Source organism: Phyllobates terribilis, unplaced genomic scaffold (assembly GCF_046119375.1).
Source record: "Phyllobates terribilis strain yellow unplaced genomic scaffold, ASM4611937v1 Scaffold_13__5_contigs__length_258822181, whole genome shotgun sequence".
Taxonomy (NCBI): domain Eukaryota; kingdom Metazoa; phylum Chordata; class Amphibia; order Anura; family Dendrobatidae; genus Phyllobates; species Phyllobates terribilis.
This window is the reverse complement of record NW_027362773.1, coordinates 217,782,409-217,797,097: the sequence shown is the minus strand read 5'-3', so window position 1 is coordinate 217,797,097 and position 14,689 is coordinate 217,782,409. Positions and strand designations below refer to the sequence as shown.

Genomic DNA, 14,689 nt, shown 5'->3' with positions numbered 1-14,689 from the left:
AATGAGAGATGTTTTAAAAAAGAAAACCCCCCCACCCCGTTTGTAAGAAGACCTAGAACTGCAGTGCTGGCCCCCACCCTAAGAATTTTTATTAGCGTCGTAAACCCTCAGTGTAGCGCAGCTTCTAGCTCAAACTAGATTATTCCCTCCAAAATTTCCATTGTTTAAAAGCTTGTACAGTTAATGTAGAATTTAAAAAAAAAACATGACGGTCACTAACCCAGGGACCAGATTTTTGGAAAGCTCACATTTTCCTGGTTACAATGATATATTTTTCATAACTGGGATACCCCCAGAAATCGAGGAAGTGGTTTCTTAGCTTCTGAGCATCATAGAGAGGTCCTGTTTAATATCCATCTGTATGAAAATTAGTGACGGCCAACATGATGTCTCCATCTTGGATGTGGGACCCCCCCACACCAAGATATGAAATCTGAAAGTTTCTATGTTCTATGCAGCTGGGTGGTTTCACAAAACCGAGACCCGTGTGAGGTAGACAAAATGGATGGTTCTTAATAATTTGGCCCTGTTACTAAAAAGCAAATCGGCCATTTTCAGGTCATTCTTCTCAGGGACGTCAGACGCACGCACACCACGCTGCGCTGTAGAATCACGTCTAATTTCCGGGGAGCCGTCCCCCCCACAGAATCTGAGACCATCACCTCGTGGCGCAGGTTTTGCTATTACTTACCCCTTTTATTTTAAAAACTGTTTATGCATACATGTAAATTGTCTCCTTTATAATATCTTGTATATATTTTGTAAACACTGCCCCCCTTTTGGGAGTAAATCATTAATTATTTACCAGTTTCGTCCTTCTTGTCCTATGTCGAGCAAACACGTTCCTCACCCGCTAATTCACGTTACCTACCAGGTACCCGATCCACCTGTTAAGCAATCGGTGGTGGCAGTATACCAGCATTTATGTGATATTGTGGTTTGAGGGTAGCTGGTCGGAGGTATATATACGTTCCTGGAAGGAACTGGTGGTATATATACGTCCTGTGACATCACGTGCTGCAATAGTCGACATAAACTAGAGCAGCTGCACCCGTGCTTATCCTCGGTCAATACAGTGTTTGACCAGCAGGATAAGGGGGCGCCAGAGAGCTGCAAGGTCTGACCCAAGTGGGTGTTGTTTTCCTGACACCCACCTCCACCTTGCTGGCATCTGAGTCGTAGTGGAGCTCTCTGCCCTTTATTGATCCAACCTCTGGCCCATCAAGAGTCACGGTCATTTCATCAGTCCATAAAACCTTTGAAAAATCAGTCTGAAGATATTTCTTGACCCATTCTTGACATTTTAGCTTATGTTTCTTGTTCAAAGGTGGTCGTTTTTCAGCCTTCCTTACCTTGGCCATGTCCCTGAGTATCGCACACTTTGTGCTTTTTGATACTCCAGTAATATTGCAGCTCTGACATATGGCAAAACTGGTGGCGAATGGCATCTTGGCAGCTTCACGCTTGATTTTCCTCAATTCATGGGCAGTTATTTTGCGCCTTATTTGGCCAACACGCTTCTTGCGACCCTGTTGGCTATTTGCCATGAAACGCTTGATTGTTCGGTGATCACGCTTCAAAAGTTTGGAAATTTTAAGACTGCTGCATCCCTCTGCAAGACATCTCACAATTTTGGACTTTTCAGAGCCCGTCAAATCTCTCTTCTGACCCATTTTGCCAAAGGAAAGGAAGTTGCCTAATAATTAAGCACACCTTATATAGGGTGTTGATGTCATTAGTCAACACCCCTCCTCATTACAGAGATGCACATCACTAGATTTACTTAATTGGTAGTTGGCTCTCAAGCCTATGCAGCTTGGAGTAGGACAACATGTATAAAAAGTATCATGTGATCAAAATAAGCATTTGCCTAATCATTCTGCACGTGGTGTATTTATGACACAAGGAAGTTTAAAAAAAAAATAAAAAAATGTTAATGGTCTGTCCTTTCTGAGATCAAGCTTAGAAATGTTAGCTGTTGTGGACCAAAAAGTTAAGAAAGTCATACGCAAAATTGGTGCCGTGCAGGTCCAACTATCCCTGTTACAAATAGGAATGGTCTCGGAGCCAGTGAGTGGAGAATGGGAGCAAGACATCAGTGATAGGAGACAATATAATAATGGATATAAGAAGTACATAATGTATGCAAGAAGTACATACTCCTAAGATTGCTTCCAACAGTGATGTATGCTGAGGACAATCAAGAAAAGATTCACTGTCAGTAGTGGACTGGTGCCGCGCTGTAATGATCTATCTCCATATAAAAAACTTTCACATGGAGCAATATATACAAAAAGGTGAAAGAAATTACATCTATAGTCCGCTGAATAAGGGGCAATTGGAGAATATGTAACACAGCCTTTCCTATAAAACCTGGGTGAACCGTAAATAATGAAACAAGTTGGTAATATTTCGCCAAATCTTCATGGAGCATAGACCTAACAAGAAAATGGACTGCATGAATTAAAAAAAAAAAAAAAAAGAAAAGAAAGTTGAATGAGCTCTGGGAAACAATAAACTGTAGTTTTAGTAGCAAGTGTTGTAACAGGAGCAGGTGATGAGAACGGAGGAACGAGCTGAGCTTATGGGAGAAGCCCAAACAGAAAAAATGAAAACTCTGGCTTGGTAAATGAAGGGGGTGTTATATGACAAATTGTATTTTTTCATAAAGGTTGTAAAACTATGAAATAAGAAACAAAGCTGTCATTCACTCTCCCAGGATGAAATGCTGCCTTTCATTGCTGCTCCGGTCTTTATTAATAAGCTGCAGCAATGCTGACACGTCTACAGTACAAGTGATCGCTGCAGCCAATCACTGTAGGAATTCACTATTTTCAGTTCCTGTATGAATTGGTTATAAAATCTACAAAATAAAGAAAAACAATAAAAATGACATCTGTGTAAGCTCACCTACCTGGTGTATAAGTAAAACGCTGGGACTGGCTACGTTTTCTTTTCCCGTTGCATAGATAAAACTGGACTTGAACACCTGTCACAATTGACTTGCTGTGGTAAGGAGGAATTTCAACTACAATTTCATTCTGAAAGGAAGCAATGACTTTTCAGTACACCACCATATCCATCCACAAATCAATACAACGTAAGTACACATCTTCAAAAAAAACATTTTGCTTAAAGCAAATCTACTGTACTATAGCTTTATGCTGAATGAAACTCACCATCACTTGTCTCTTTTCAGCCACAATATTCGCTTCTACTTCCCACTGTGGCCGTCCATCTTGTATATATATAAAAAAAATATATATAGATTAACAACAAAAATACATATGCACACACGTGAGCATCAAGCTGCATCAATATTGATTGAGGTCAATTGTTTGATATTTTAAAAAGGTGTTAAAGGCCAATGACAACTGGACACAATATTTTGGGGGCAGAAAAACAAGTTTGAGCCATATTGTTTCAACTCATACGAAAGGGTAACAGCTCTCGGCTGCAGTCTACACGTTTCCATTTCATCAAGCATACAGGCTCATTACTATTTCATAAGGCGTGTGTGAACTATGCCCATCAAGAAATGATAAAACTACAAAAGTCCATTAGGAAAACTGAAATGTGACGTTCAGGAAGTTTTCAAGAATGTACTAAATGTGATTACATTGACCTACAAATGGTTTCTGGCCAGTCGTTTCTAAAAGCCACGAAAAAAAAAAAAAGAAGAATTATACACTGAAGTCCTCTGGCCGATTGTCTCATTTCTGTTAACATATGTTCAGTCTGAAGATTTATAGCAATAAATGAAGGAAACAACAATGTCAAAACTAAGGTAATATTTCATATCTGGAATGTCATTTTACATTCCCGCCATACATTCATAATATTTTTGTGTGCAATCTAATACACATGCATACACAATTCCCCAGTAGTCAAAGCAGAGCCTTCACCTCAGTCACAGTTACCACAGCAGCCTCCTCCACCTCCCAGCAGTCACAGCAGGCCTGCCTTGATGGCCCTCCCCAGCAGGGAATCAGAAGAGCCCCCAGTGCGCCAAGCTCAATATCCGCTCAGAACGTGCCCTCATCTCCATTTTAATCAGTATTACATGAACAGGCACTCTTTTAGTTCTTGCCTCTAGCATGGCCAAGTAGCCAGATGCGTCGTTCAAGCCCCTCGCAGCCATCAAAACCCATAGGCACCTCAGGATGTTAGCCATAATATTCCGGAAAGACATTATATCCACCATCAATTGTCTTTGAAAATCTGAAATTACATTTGCATCTATTCTTTGGACAGATTACAACACAGATGTATGGCCTAAAGTAGCATTATCCAAGCCATCTCATCTGAAAACATGTCATCTGTAATGGAGCATTGTTTGGACATCTGCTTTCCCAGCTCACAGCACAAGTAAACATCGATGCCATCCTCTTAGATAATAAAGCCATCAATTATTTAGTTTAATTACAGGAGACATAATACATTAGAAATATTGACAGATTTAGAGATTTAATATAAATATTTAATCACCCATTTTATATTTCTTCATATTCCCTTTGTTCGAGATAAAGCTCAACCTTACTACTATCAGCATACCAAAATATAAAAATCTGCAATTATGGAGGGCCTTCCTTATGTATGTAAAGCATATATCCGTCCAACAACGAGAACACTGGGGACTGCGATAAATCCCTAATCTGGGTCCGGAGTCACACACAGGCCAAATACCACCCTGTACATAGGTCATAGCTCAGTGTCCTATGTGCATACCGCTAAGACATGGCGCCCACCACCCAGGTTACAAGGATCACAGGTTAAACAATGGCAGTATTCAGAATATAGCGCACATATTTGATAGGCAGAATTCAGATTCCTTGCTGTAATTGTTAAATGTCTGTATCTGCTAAATGTAAAACAAGGCTGGCACCCGCCATGTATGGGGCTGCTCAGATACAGGTACCCAACATGAGATTACAGGTATATCACAATAAAAAGGGCTCATCTCAGGCAGCTCCTTCTGGGTCTTTGAGTAGTCTAGTCAAAGCCGTATTCTGAACTGAATTGAGATGATTTTTTCTGAGGCAAGCAGACGTGCAAGGTATATAAAAAAATGTATGAAACATACAACATTTCAATGTTCTAATAGAGCTTGACGGCAACCTACCTTGTCCCTTCTCCACAAATATCACTTTGGACTCCGGCATGATATTGGATCCTATGATAATCATCTCGATTCCGCCGTTTACTGAGCAACTACTTATATTATATTTGTCCACCTGTGGCAACTCCTGGGCAGATCGCTGAGCTTTCAACGGGAAAGGAAAAATTCATTCATTAATGAAATACACGTCCACATTAACTATAGGGGGGGGGTCACAGATTTCATTGAGTATATAATAGGGGCACGGAAGTAGGAAGCGCAAACTGGGAGCGCACCTGAAGATTCCCCCACCAATGAGGGCTCTCTACAAAAACTAATTCACAGAAAGATGAGGGCTAAGCCTCAACAGCAACTTGCACACATGTATACATCTGGCATAGGTGTGCCATAGTGTAACCCTGCACTGCGCAGGAGCTCTGCACACCGAGGCCACCGGCCAGCAAGCCGCACACAACAGCTTAGCCTCAACGGACTGGCAGGTGGAGGGCTCGAGCCGCAGTGCTACACTGGCACATTGCTCCAGCTTAACATTTTTTTCTTTCTTTAAACTGCACACTCACCGTCCAATTAAATACAGTAACTTTTAGGGTATGTGCACCTGACATTTTTTTCAGGCAGAAATGCTCCGTAACTCACCTGAAAAAAAAAATCACTAAGTAAACTGGAAAAAGAATGAAAAGAAAATTTATACGTAAAAAACGGCTTGCTGTGCATACGTTCAGTCTCTTCAGCTTCTTTTAACTGCTTCAGGTTTCCAAAGCAAAAAAAAAAAAAAAGACAAACATGCTGGCGGTCAAAAATGTTGCAAAAAAAAAAACTCTGACCTCATTCAGCAAGAGAACTTGTCACAGACTGTTAAGACTAAATGTAGAAAAACAAACTCCGATTACTGACTGCAAACACCAATTAATAATAAGTTCTTAAAACATTACTTTTATTTCAATAATTAAAAAGTAATACACACAAAAAAAAAAAAGATATAAAAGACACATGGCCAAAAATATTCCATCCAATATTCATATAGGCAGGTGTGGGGGCATAGCCCTACAGTGATACTATTGTCTCCCTGCCTGACAGTGGAGGTTGCCACCCTTAACCTGCGCAGAGGCGCCCCTGCTCCACGTCGACTGTCCTTGTCTCACCCTATTGGTGTATATGTATATATACATACACACTGCTCAAAAAAATCAAGGGAACACTTAAACAACAGAATATAACTCCAAGTAAATCAAACTTCTGTGAAATCAAACTGTCCACTTAGGAAGCAACACTGATTGACAGTCAATTTCGCATGCTGTTGTGCAAATGGAATAGGCAATAGATGGAAATTATTGGCAATTATCAAGACACCCTCAATAAAAGGAGTGTTTCTCAGGTGGGGACCACAGACCACATCTCAGTACCAATGCTTTCTGGCTGATGTTTTGGTCACTTTTGAATGTTAGTTGTGCTTTCACAATCGTGGTAGCATGAGACTGACTCTACAACCCACAGAAGTTGCTCAGGTAGTGCAGTTTATCCAGGATGGCACATCAATGCAAGCTGTGGCAAGAAGGTTTGCTGTGTCTGTCAGCGTAGTGTCCAGAGGCTGGAGGCGCTACCAGAAGACAGGCCAGTACACAAGGAGACGTGGAGGGGGCCGTAGGAGGGCAACAACCCAGCAGCAGGACAGCTACCTCTGCCTTTGTGCAAGGAGGAACAGGAGGAGCACTTCCAGAGCCCTGCAAAATGACCTCCAGCAGGCCACAAATGTGCATGTGTCTGCACAAACTGTTAGAAAACCAGATTGGCAGTGGGTCAGTAATGGTGTGGGGTGGCATTTCTTTGGAGGGCCCCACAGCCCTCCATGTGCTCGCCAGAGGTAGCCTGACTGCCATTAGGTACCGAGATGAGATCCTCAGACCCCTTGTGAGACCATATGCTGGTGTGGTTGGCCCTCGGTTCCTCCTAATGCAGGACAATGCCAGACCTCATGTGGCTGGAGTGTGTCAGCAGTTCTTGCAAGATGAAGACATTGAAGCTATGGACTGGCCCGCCCGTTCCGCAGACCTGAATCCGATGGAGCACATCTGGGACATCATGTCTCGCTCCATCCACCAACGTCACGTTGCACCACAGACTGTCCAGGAGTTGGCCGAAGTTTTAGTCCAGGTCAGGGAGGAGATCCCACAGGAGACCATCCGCAACCTCATCAGGAGCATGCCCAGGCGGTGTAGGAAGGTCATACAGGCACGTGGAGGCCACACACAATACTGAGCCTCGTTTTGACTTGTTTTAAGGACACTACATCAAAGTTGGATCAGCCTGTAGTGTGTTTTTCCACTTTAATTTTGGGGGTGACTCCTAATCCAGGCCTCCATTGGTTAATACATTTGATTTCCATTGATGATTTTTGTGGGATTTTGTGGTCCGCACATTCAACTTTGTACAGAACAAAGTATTCAATGAGAATATTTCATTCATTCAAATCTACGATGTGTTATTTGAATGTTCCCTTTATTTTTTGGAGCATTGTATCTCTCTCTCTATCTATCTAGTTTTCCTGAATGGTAAACTACATAGGGATAATATTTCACAAAAGATAGAAATAAAAGCTTACACTCCCTTATTGTTATGTTCTGCTACCAGAGCTAAGGAAAGAGAGGAGATCTGTCCCTACGATAGAACTCAGCTTGATCCCTACGATGTAACAGGGGACCTGATCCTGCGATCAGACCTGCTAAAGTCCTCAGCTAGTCTGTACGGAGACCTATAGATGTGGGGAAGGAATCCCTACAAGTACTAGGGACTGGAAGCAAAATGGACACCTCCTAACAGAAATAGTAGCAGACAGACGAACAAACAAAATATATAGAACACAGAGGTCCGAAGACCAAGCAAACTAACAGAGTTAGATACTGAGCACCGGCTAGCTAAAGAGTAGTAATACAATGAAGTCCAGCAAAGCCAGAAGGGCGGAGCAGGACTAAATAGGCCAACAAGGTCATGTGACCAGCAATAGAAAAAACCTAAGAGCAAGGTTCTAACAGTACCCCCCCTTCTAAGAGGATCCTCCGGATCCCCTAGGACCAGGCTTATCAGGAAATCTCCTGTGAAACGCTCTGATAAGTCTGGACGCGAAAACATCATCCGACCTCACCCATGAGTTATCCTCGGGACCGAAACCTTTCCAGGCCACGAGATACTGCAAACTACCTCTATACCGTCTAGAATTAAGGATGCGAGAAATTTCATATTCCCCGTCCTCCACCACCGGAGGAACAGAGGCAGAGGCGTCACAATCCGACACAACAGCTTTTTTCAACAGAGAGACATGAAACACGGGATTAATTCTCCAGGAGGTAGGAACCTCCAACCTAACAGCAGATTGGTTGACAACCTGAAGCACCTTAAAGGGCCCTACAAACTTGGGACCCAATTTCTTAGAAGGAATCCTCAACCGCAGATTCCTAGAGGACAACCAAACCATGTCACCAACAGCGAACAAAACCTCCTGTCGTTTCCTATCAAAGTAGTCTTTAGATTTTCTGTTAGCCTCCTGAAGATTACCACGCACATCCGTCCAAACTCTCTCCAAATCGCCGGAAAAATTCTCCTCCTCAGGCACGGCAGATACCAACTTGGAGAACGACCCAAACGACGGATGTCTCCCAGAACAACAAAAAAAAGGCGAACAACCAGCAGAAGAAGATGTATGATTGTTCAGAGCAAATTCAGCAAGTGGCAGAAACTCAGACCACCCCTCTTGATTGTCTGCCACAAAACAACGCAAGAACTGCTCAACATCCTGGTTTTTCCTTTCTGTCTGGCCATTAGATTCAGGATGATATCCGGATGAGAACGACAAATGAACTCCCAGCCTGTCACAAAAGGCGCGCCAAAAACGAGCCACGAACTGAGGTCCCCTATCAGAAACAATGTCAGTAGGAACGCCATGAAGTCTGACAATTTCCTTGACAAAGGCCTTAGCGAGAGTCTTAGCGCAGGGCAGTTTGACGAAGGGAATCAAGTGACACATCTTGCTAAAACGGTCCACGACCACCCAGATGACAGTAAAACCCTCAGAGGGGGGAAGGTCAGTTATAAAGTCCATAGCCAAATGTGTCCAAGGAGCACTGGGAACCTCCAGAGGGCAAAGCAACCCCGCAGCAGGAGTATGTGAGGACTTAGATCTAGCACATATAGTACATTGACGCACCCACTTAATGACTTCCTTCTGCCATCCAGGCCACCAAAAACTGCGACCCACCAGTCTCTTGGTCTCAGAGATTCCGGGATGACCTGCCAACCGAGATTCGTGACACTCAACAAACAAATCTCTCCTAAAGGTCCCAGGCACAAACAACCTCCCATGGGGAGTGTTAGATGGGGCATTCTCCTGTGCTCGAAGAATCTCATCCTCCAAAACGGAGTCCAAAGCAGCTATCTCAACACCTTCTTGTAAAATGTTCTCCTCTTTCTCAGCACCGACTATGGGAGAAAAACTGCGAGACAAGGCATCCGCCTTAACATTCTTAGTAACTGGGATGTAAGTAACGGAAAAATTAAACCGCGAGACAAAACAGTGCACACCTAGCCTGACGGGCATTCAGGCGCTTGGCAGCATCAAGATATATCAGATTTTTATGATCCGTAAAAACCTGAACGGGAAATTCAGCACCTTCCAAGAGGTGGCGCCAGTGTTCAAATGCGAGTTTAATAGCCAATAATTCCCGATTACCAATATCGTAATTCAGTTCAGTCTCCGAAAATTTTTTTGAAAAAAAGGCACAGGGATGTACTCCATCCCCGTTATCCTGAGACAATACTGCGCCAACCCCCACCGAAGAAGCATCAACCTCAACCAAAAACGGCTTAGTCACATCAGGCTGCATAAGGATGGGAGCAGAGGTGAACCTCTCCTTGAGATACACAAAAGCTTCAATGGCCTCAGTAGTCCACTGAACCGCATCAGCACATTTCCTGGTGAGATCGGTCAGAGGTTTGACAATAATAGAAAAATTTTTAATGAATTTTCTATAATAATTGGCGAAACCCAAAAACCTCTGTATCGATTTCAAACCAATAGGCCTAGGCCATTCCTGCACAGCTTGAACTTTCACCGGGTCCATCTCAAAACCTTCGCTGGAGATAATGTAGCCCAAAAAACAAATTCTCTGTACAGCGAACTCACATTTCTCCAGCTTAGCAAAAAGCGAATTGTCAATTAATAACTGTAATACTTCACGTACGCTCCGCCAATGAGATTCCAGATCCGGCGAATAAATCAAAATGTCATCCAAATACACAACCACATTTTTGCCGATCAAAGGTCTAAGGATGTCATTAATAAGATTCTGAAAAAATGCAGGAGCATTAGTAAGACCAAAAGGCATAACCAAATTCTCAAAATGACCCACAGGAGTGTTAAAAGCAGTCTTCCATTCGTCACCCTCCTTCATGCGCAACAGATTGTATGCCCCCCGAAGGTCAATTTTAGAGAACCACTTGGCCCCCACTAACTAGTTAAACAGATCAGGAATCAATGGCAGTGGGTAAGGATTGCGTACAGTAATTTTGTTAATCTCACGAAAATCCAGACAAGGACGTAAACCGCCGTCCTTTTTTTTTACAAAAAAAAATCCAACCGCCACAGGAGACTTAGAGGGCCTAATGTGACCGGCGGCCAAACTTGTCTGTATGTATTCCTCCAAAGCCTCTCTCTCAGGAATAGTAAGGTTAAATAAACGACTTTTAGGAAGAGTCGCTCCAGGGACAAATTCAATAGTACAATCATAGTCTCTATGGGGAGGCAAAACCTGCGATTCCTTCTCAGAAAAAAACTCTCCAAAAATCCTGAATAGGAACAGGCAATTCCCCCCTATCCACAGCTGCAATACGCCCGTTACAACACTTGTCATAACATTTATGGCTCCAGGATTTAATTTCATTGGTAGACCAATCCAGTACAGGATTGTGCAATTTTAACCAGGGCAATCCCACCACCACCGGAGAAGGCAAGTTATTCAAAACTACCAAATCCAATTTCTCATGGTGAACACCATTAATAGTGAGAGGAAATTCACAGACCTTGAGAGTAATATTCTTCAAAGGGGAACCATCCACAGAAACCACAGCAATGGGGGATGATAAAGGTTCGGGTTTTAAATTGAGTCTTTCCAAGAATCCCCCATCAATTACATTCGGAGTAGACCCACAATCGACAAACACCCGAAATTCCATTAATTTTTCCTGAGCAATAGTGGAAGCAGCTAAAAATACACCCTTGGAATTTAAACAGGCAATACGGGCATGACTGACCTTTTTTTTTGTCTTTCTTCATACGAAGCACACAGCTTTTAATGAAATGACCAGAATTTCCGCAATAGAAACACAAACCTTCAGAAAATCTGCGGTCCTTTTCTTGAGAGCGAGGTGCCATCGCTCCAATCTCCATCGGCTCTCCACTGTCAGTACACACATTCTCATGACCAGAAACTGACATAGCAGAGGATTTGCTCTCATTAACCCTTGCACGCAGTCTCCTATCCACCCATATAGCAAATTGCATAGCCTGTTGCAAATCCTCAGGTGTGGGATAAGCAATTAGCAGGTCTTGTACCCTTTCACTAAGCCCTGCAAGAAACAGACTCTTCAGAGCAGAATCGTTCCACCCTATTTGAGTAGACCACCGACGGAAATGAGTACAATATTTTTCCACATTACCTGATCCCTGTCTCAAACGTCTCAACTCAGTCTCAGCAGATGAGACACGGTCAGGATCATCATATAATAGCCCCAAAGCAGAAAAAAAACTATCCACTGATCTAAAGCATGTATCACTAGGTTGCAAAGAAAAGGCCCACTCCTGAGGCTCTTTGCGCAAAAGTGACATTATGAACCCTATGCGCTGGGATTCATCCCCAGAGGACCTGGGTCTCAAACGAAAATACAATAAGCAAGCATTTTTAAATGAAAAAAATTCTTGATGTTCACCAAAAAATAAATCAGGCAAACGTACCTTAGGCTCCAAGAAATGTGCTCCAGAACAGTTACTCACGTGCTGACGGAGCTCGGCCACCTCCAGAGAGAGTCCCTGCAGGCGTTTAGCCAAATCCAGAACAGACACCATGATGGAACAGAAAAATCTTTCCTTAGAGAATTTGCGGGCTGGACTTACTGTTATGTTCTGCTACCAGAGCTAAGGAAAGAGAGGAGATCTGTCCCTACGATAGAACTCAGCTTGATCCCTACGATGTAACAGGGGACCTGATCCTGCGATCAGACCTGCTAAAGTCCTCAGCTAGTCTGTACGGAGACCTATAGATGTGGGGAAGGAATCCCTACAAGTACTAGGGACTGGAAGCAAAATGGACACCTCCTAACAGAAATAGTAGCAGACAGACGAACAAACAAAATATATAGAACACAGAGGTCCGAAGACCAAGCAAACTAACAGAGTTAGATACTGAGCACCGGCTAGCTAAAGAGTAGTAATACAATGAAGTCCAGCAAAGCCAGAAGGGCGGAGCAGGACTAAATAGGCCAACAAGGTCATGTGACCAGCAATAGAAAAAACCTAAGAGCAAGGTTCTAACACTTATCTCATCACCCTACCAAACTGCAGAGGTTGCACCCTGAAACTGCTCTTATATGCTAGGGGAATAGGTTGCCAATTCACACGTATGCTAGTGCATTTTTTATGAATAGATCATGAACATAATGTACAGGGTATAATTAGTTATTTTAATTCAGCATTGTACTGAATATAAAGAATATTTTGAACACAGTAAACAACTATATAGCTGAAAAAGCCCCCCTCGACTTATACTCGGGTATATACTTTTATATGCAGTATATACCAGTGCAGGGGGGGTTGCGACGGCAGAGGACTGGGCACAGGCAGTAACTGCAGCTACCACGTGTGCCTGCTGCTAAAGAAAACGAATATACTCTTCTCCATGCCCATGGGAGCGGAGAGGGGTGAATATTCATTTTCTTTTATAGCGCGGTTAGAGTTGCAGCCGCCGCTTCCTGCTGCGACTCAGCTATCCTCTGTGCCCGCTATTAGAGAGTCACAGAAGATCCCTGAGAAGCTGCAGGAAGTGCGGCTGCGACTCAAAATGCGCTAGTAAGGAGAATGACTTTTCACTCCTCTCCACGCCCATAGTCCGGGCGTGGAGAGGAGTGAATATCCCGGCACATCACCTCGGCGTCTGAGGGCACATGGCAGTGACGTCATGCGCTGCTCAGATGTGGAGGTGGGCTGCTGCTAGCAGAACAGGACCCAGCGCTGCAGTAGGGAAGAAAGGCGAGAAGTGTTTATTTTTTTTCATGTATGCAGTGATGGTGGGCCATGTATACCAGGATAGGGGGGCCATGCATACCAAGATTGGGGGATGAGGGGGTACTATACATACCAGGATTGGGGGATGAGGGTGCCATGTATACCAGGTTTGGAGGTGTGGGGGCCATTCTTACCAGGATGGGGAAATTTACCAGTAGCTGCTGCATTTCCTACCCTAGGCTTATACTCGAGTCAATAAGTTTTCCCAGTCTTGTGGTAAAATTAGGTGCCTCGGCTCATTAGGGTCGGCTTATACTCGAGGATATACGGTACACATAATTTTGGAAGATATAATCACATCATAATTCATATATTCATGTGACATTAGACATATGGTCCACAGAGGTAATTTAGTACATACAGTACAGTCCATCCGTTCACCTTTTCAGCCTCGCACAAAGACACGGTGGTTGGAACCAAAGATCTCAAATTTGGACTCATCAGACCAAAGCACAGATTTCCACTGGTCAAATGTCCATTCCTTGTGTACTTTAGCCCAAACAAGTCTCTTCTGCTTATTGCCTGTCCTTAGCAGTGGTTTCCTAGCAGCTATTTTACCATAAAGGCCTGCTGCACAAAGTCTCCTCTTAACTGTTGTTGAAGAGATGTGTCTGCTGCTAGAACTCTGTGTGGCATTGACCTGGTCTCTAATCTGAGCTGCTGTTAACCTGCGATTTCTGAGGCTGGTGACTCGGATAAACTTATCCTCAGAAGCAGAGGTGACTCTTGGTCTTCCTTTCCTGGGGCGGTCCTCATGTGAGCCAGTTTCTTTGTAGCGCTTGATGGTTTTTGCAACTGCATTTGGGGACACTTTCAAAGTTTTCCCAATTTTTCGGACTGACTGACCTTCATTTCTTAAAGTAATGATGGCCACTCGTTTTTCTTTATTTAGAATTTGTATTATGGCAAGAAAAAAGCAGCCAACAGTCTATTCAGTAGGACCATCAGCTGTGTATCCACCAGACTTCTGCACAAGACAACTGATGGTCCCAACCCCATTTATAAGGCAAGAAATCCCACTTATTAAACCTGACAGGGCACACCTGTGAAGTGAAAACCATTTCCGGTGACTACCTCTTGAAGCTCATCAAGATAATGCCAAGAGTGTGCAAAGCAGTCATCAAAGCAAAAGGTGGCTACTTTGAAGAACCTAGAATATAAGACATATTTTCAGTTGTTTCACACTTTTTTGTTAAGTATATAATTCCACATGTGCTAATTCATAGTTTTGATGCCTTCAGTGT

The 14,689-nt window shown here is 43.3% G+C and overlaps 1 protein-coding gene across 1 annotated transcript in view; it reads right to left on the bottom strand.

Annotated features, from left to right (window-relative positions):
- NFATC3 (nuclear factor of activated T cells 3) overlaps window positions 1-14,689 on the bottom strand; it is a 159,922-nt gene that overhangs the window by 49,181 nt on the left and 96,052 nt on the right. The window contains exons 6-8 of the mRNA XM_073659299.1: window positions 5,123-5,263; window positions 3,180-3,238; window positions 2,915-3,041 (exon numbers count right to left, since the gene is read on the bottom strand). Coding sequence (XP_073515400.1) covers window positions 2,915-3,041; window positions 3,180-3,238; window positions 5,123-5,263 — 327 coding nt within the window. The remainder of the gene's footprint in view (window positions 1-2,914; window positions 3,042-3,179; window positions 3,239-5,122; window positions 5,264-14,689) is intronic.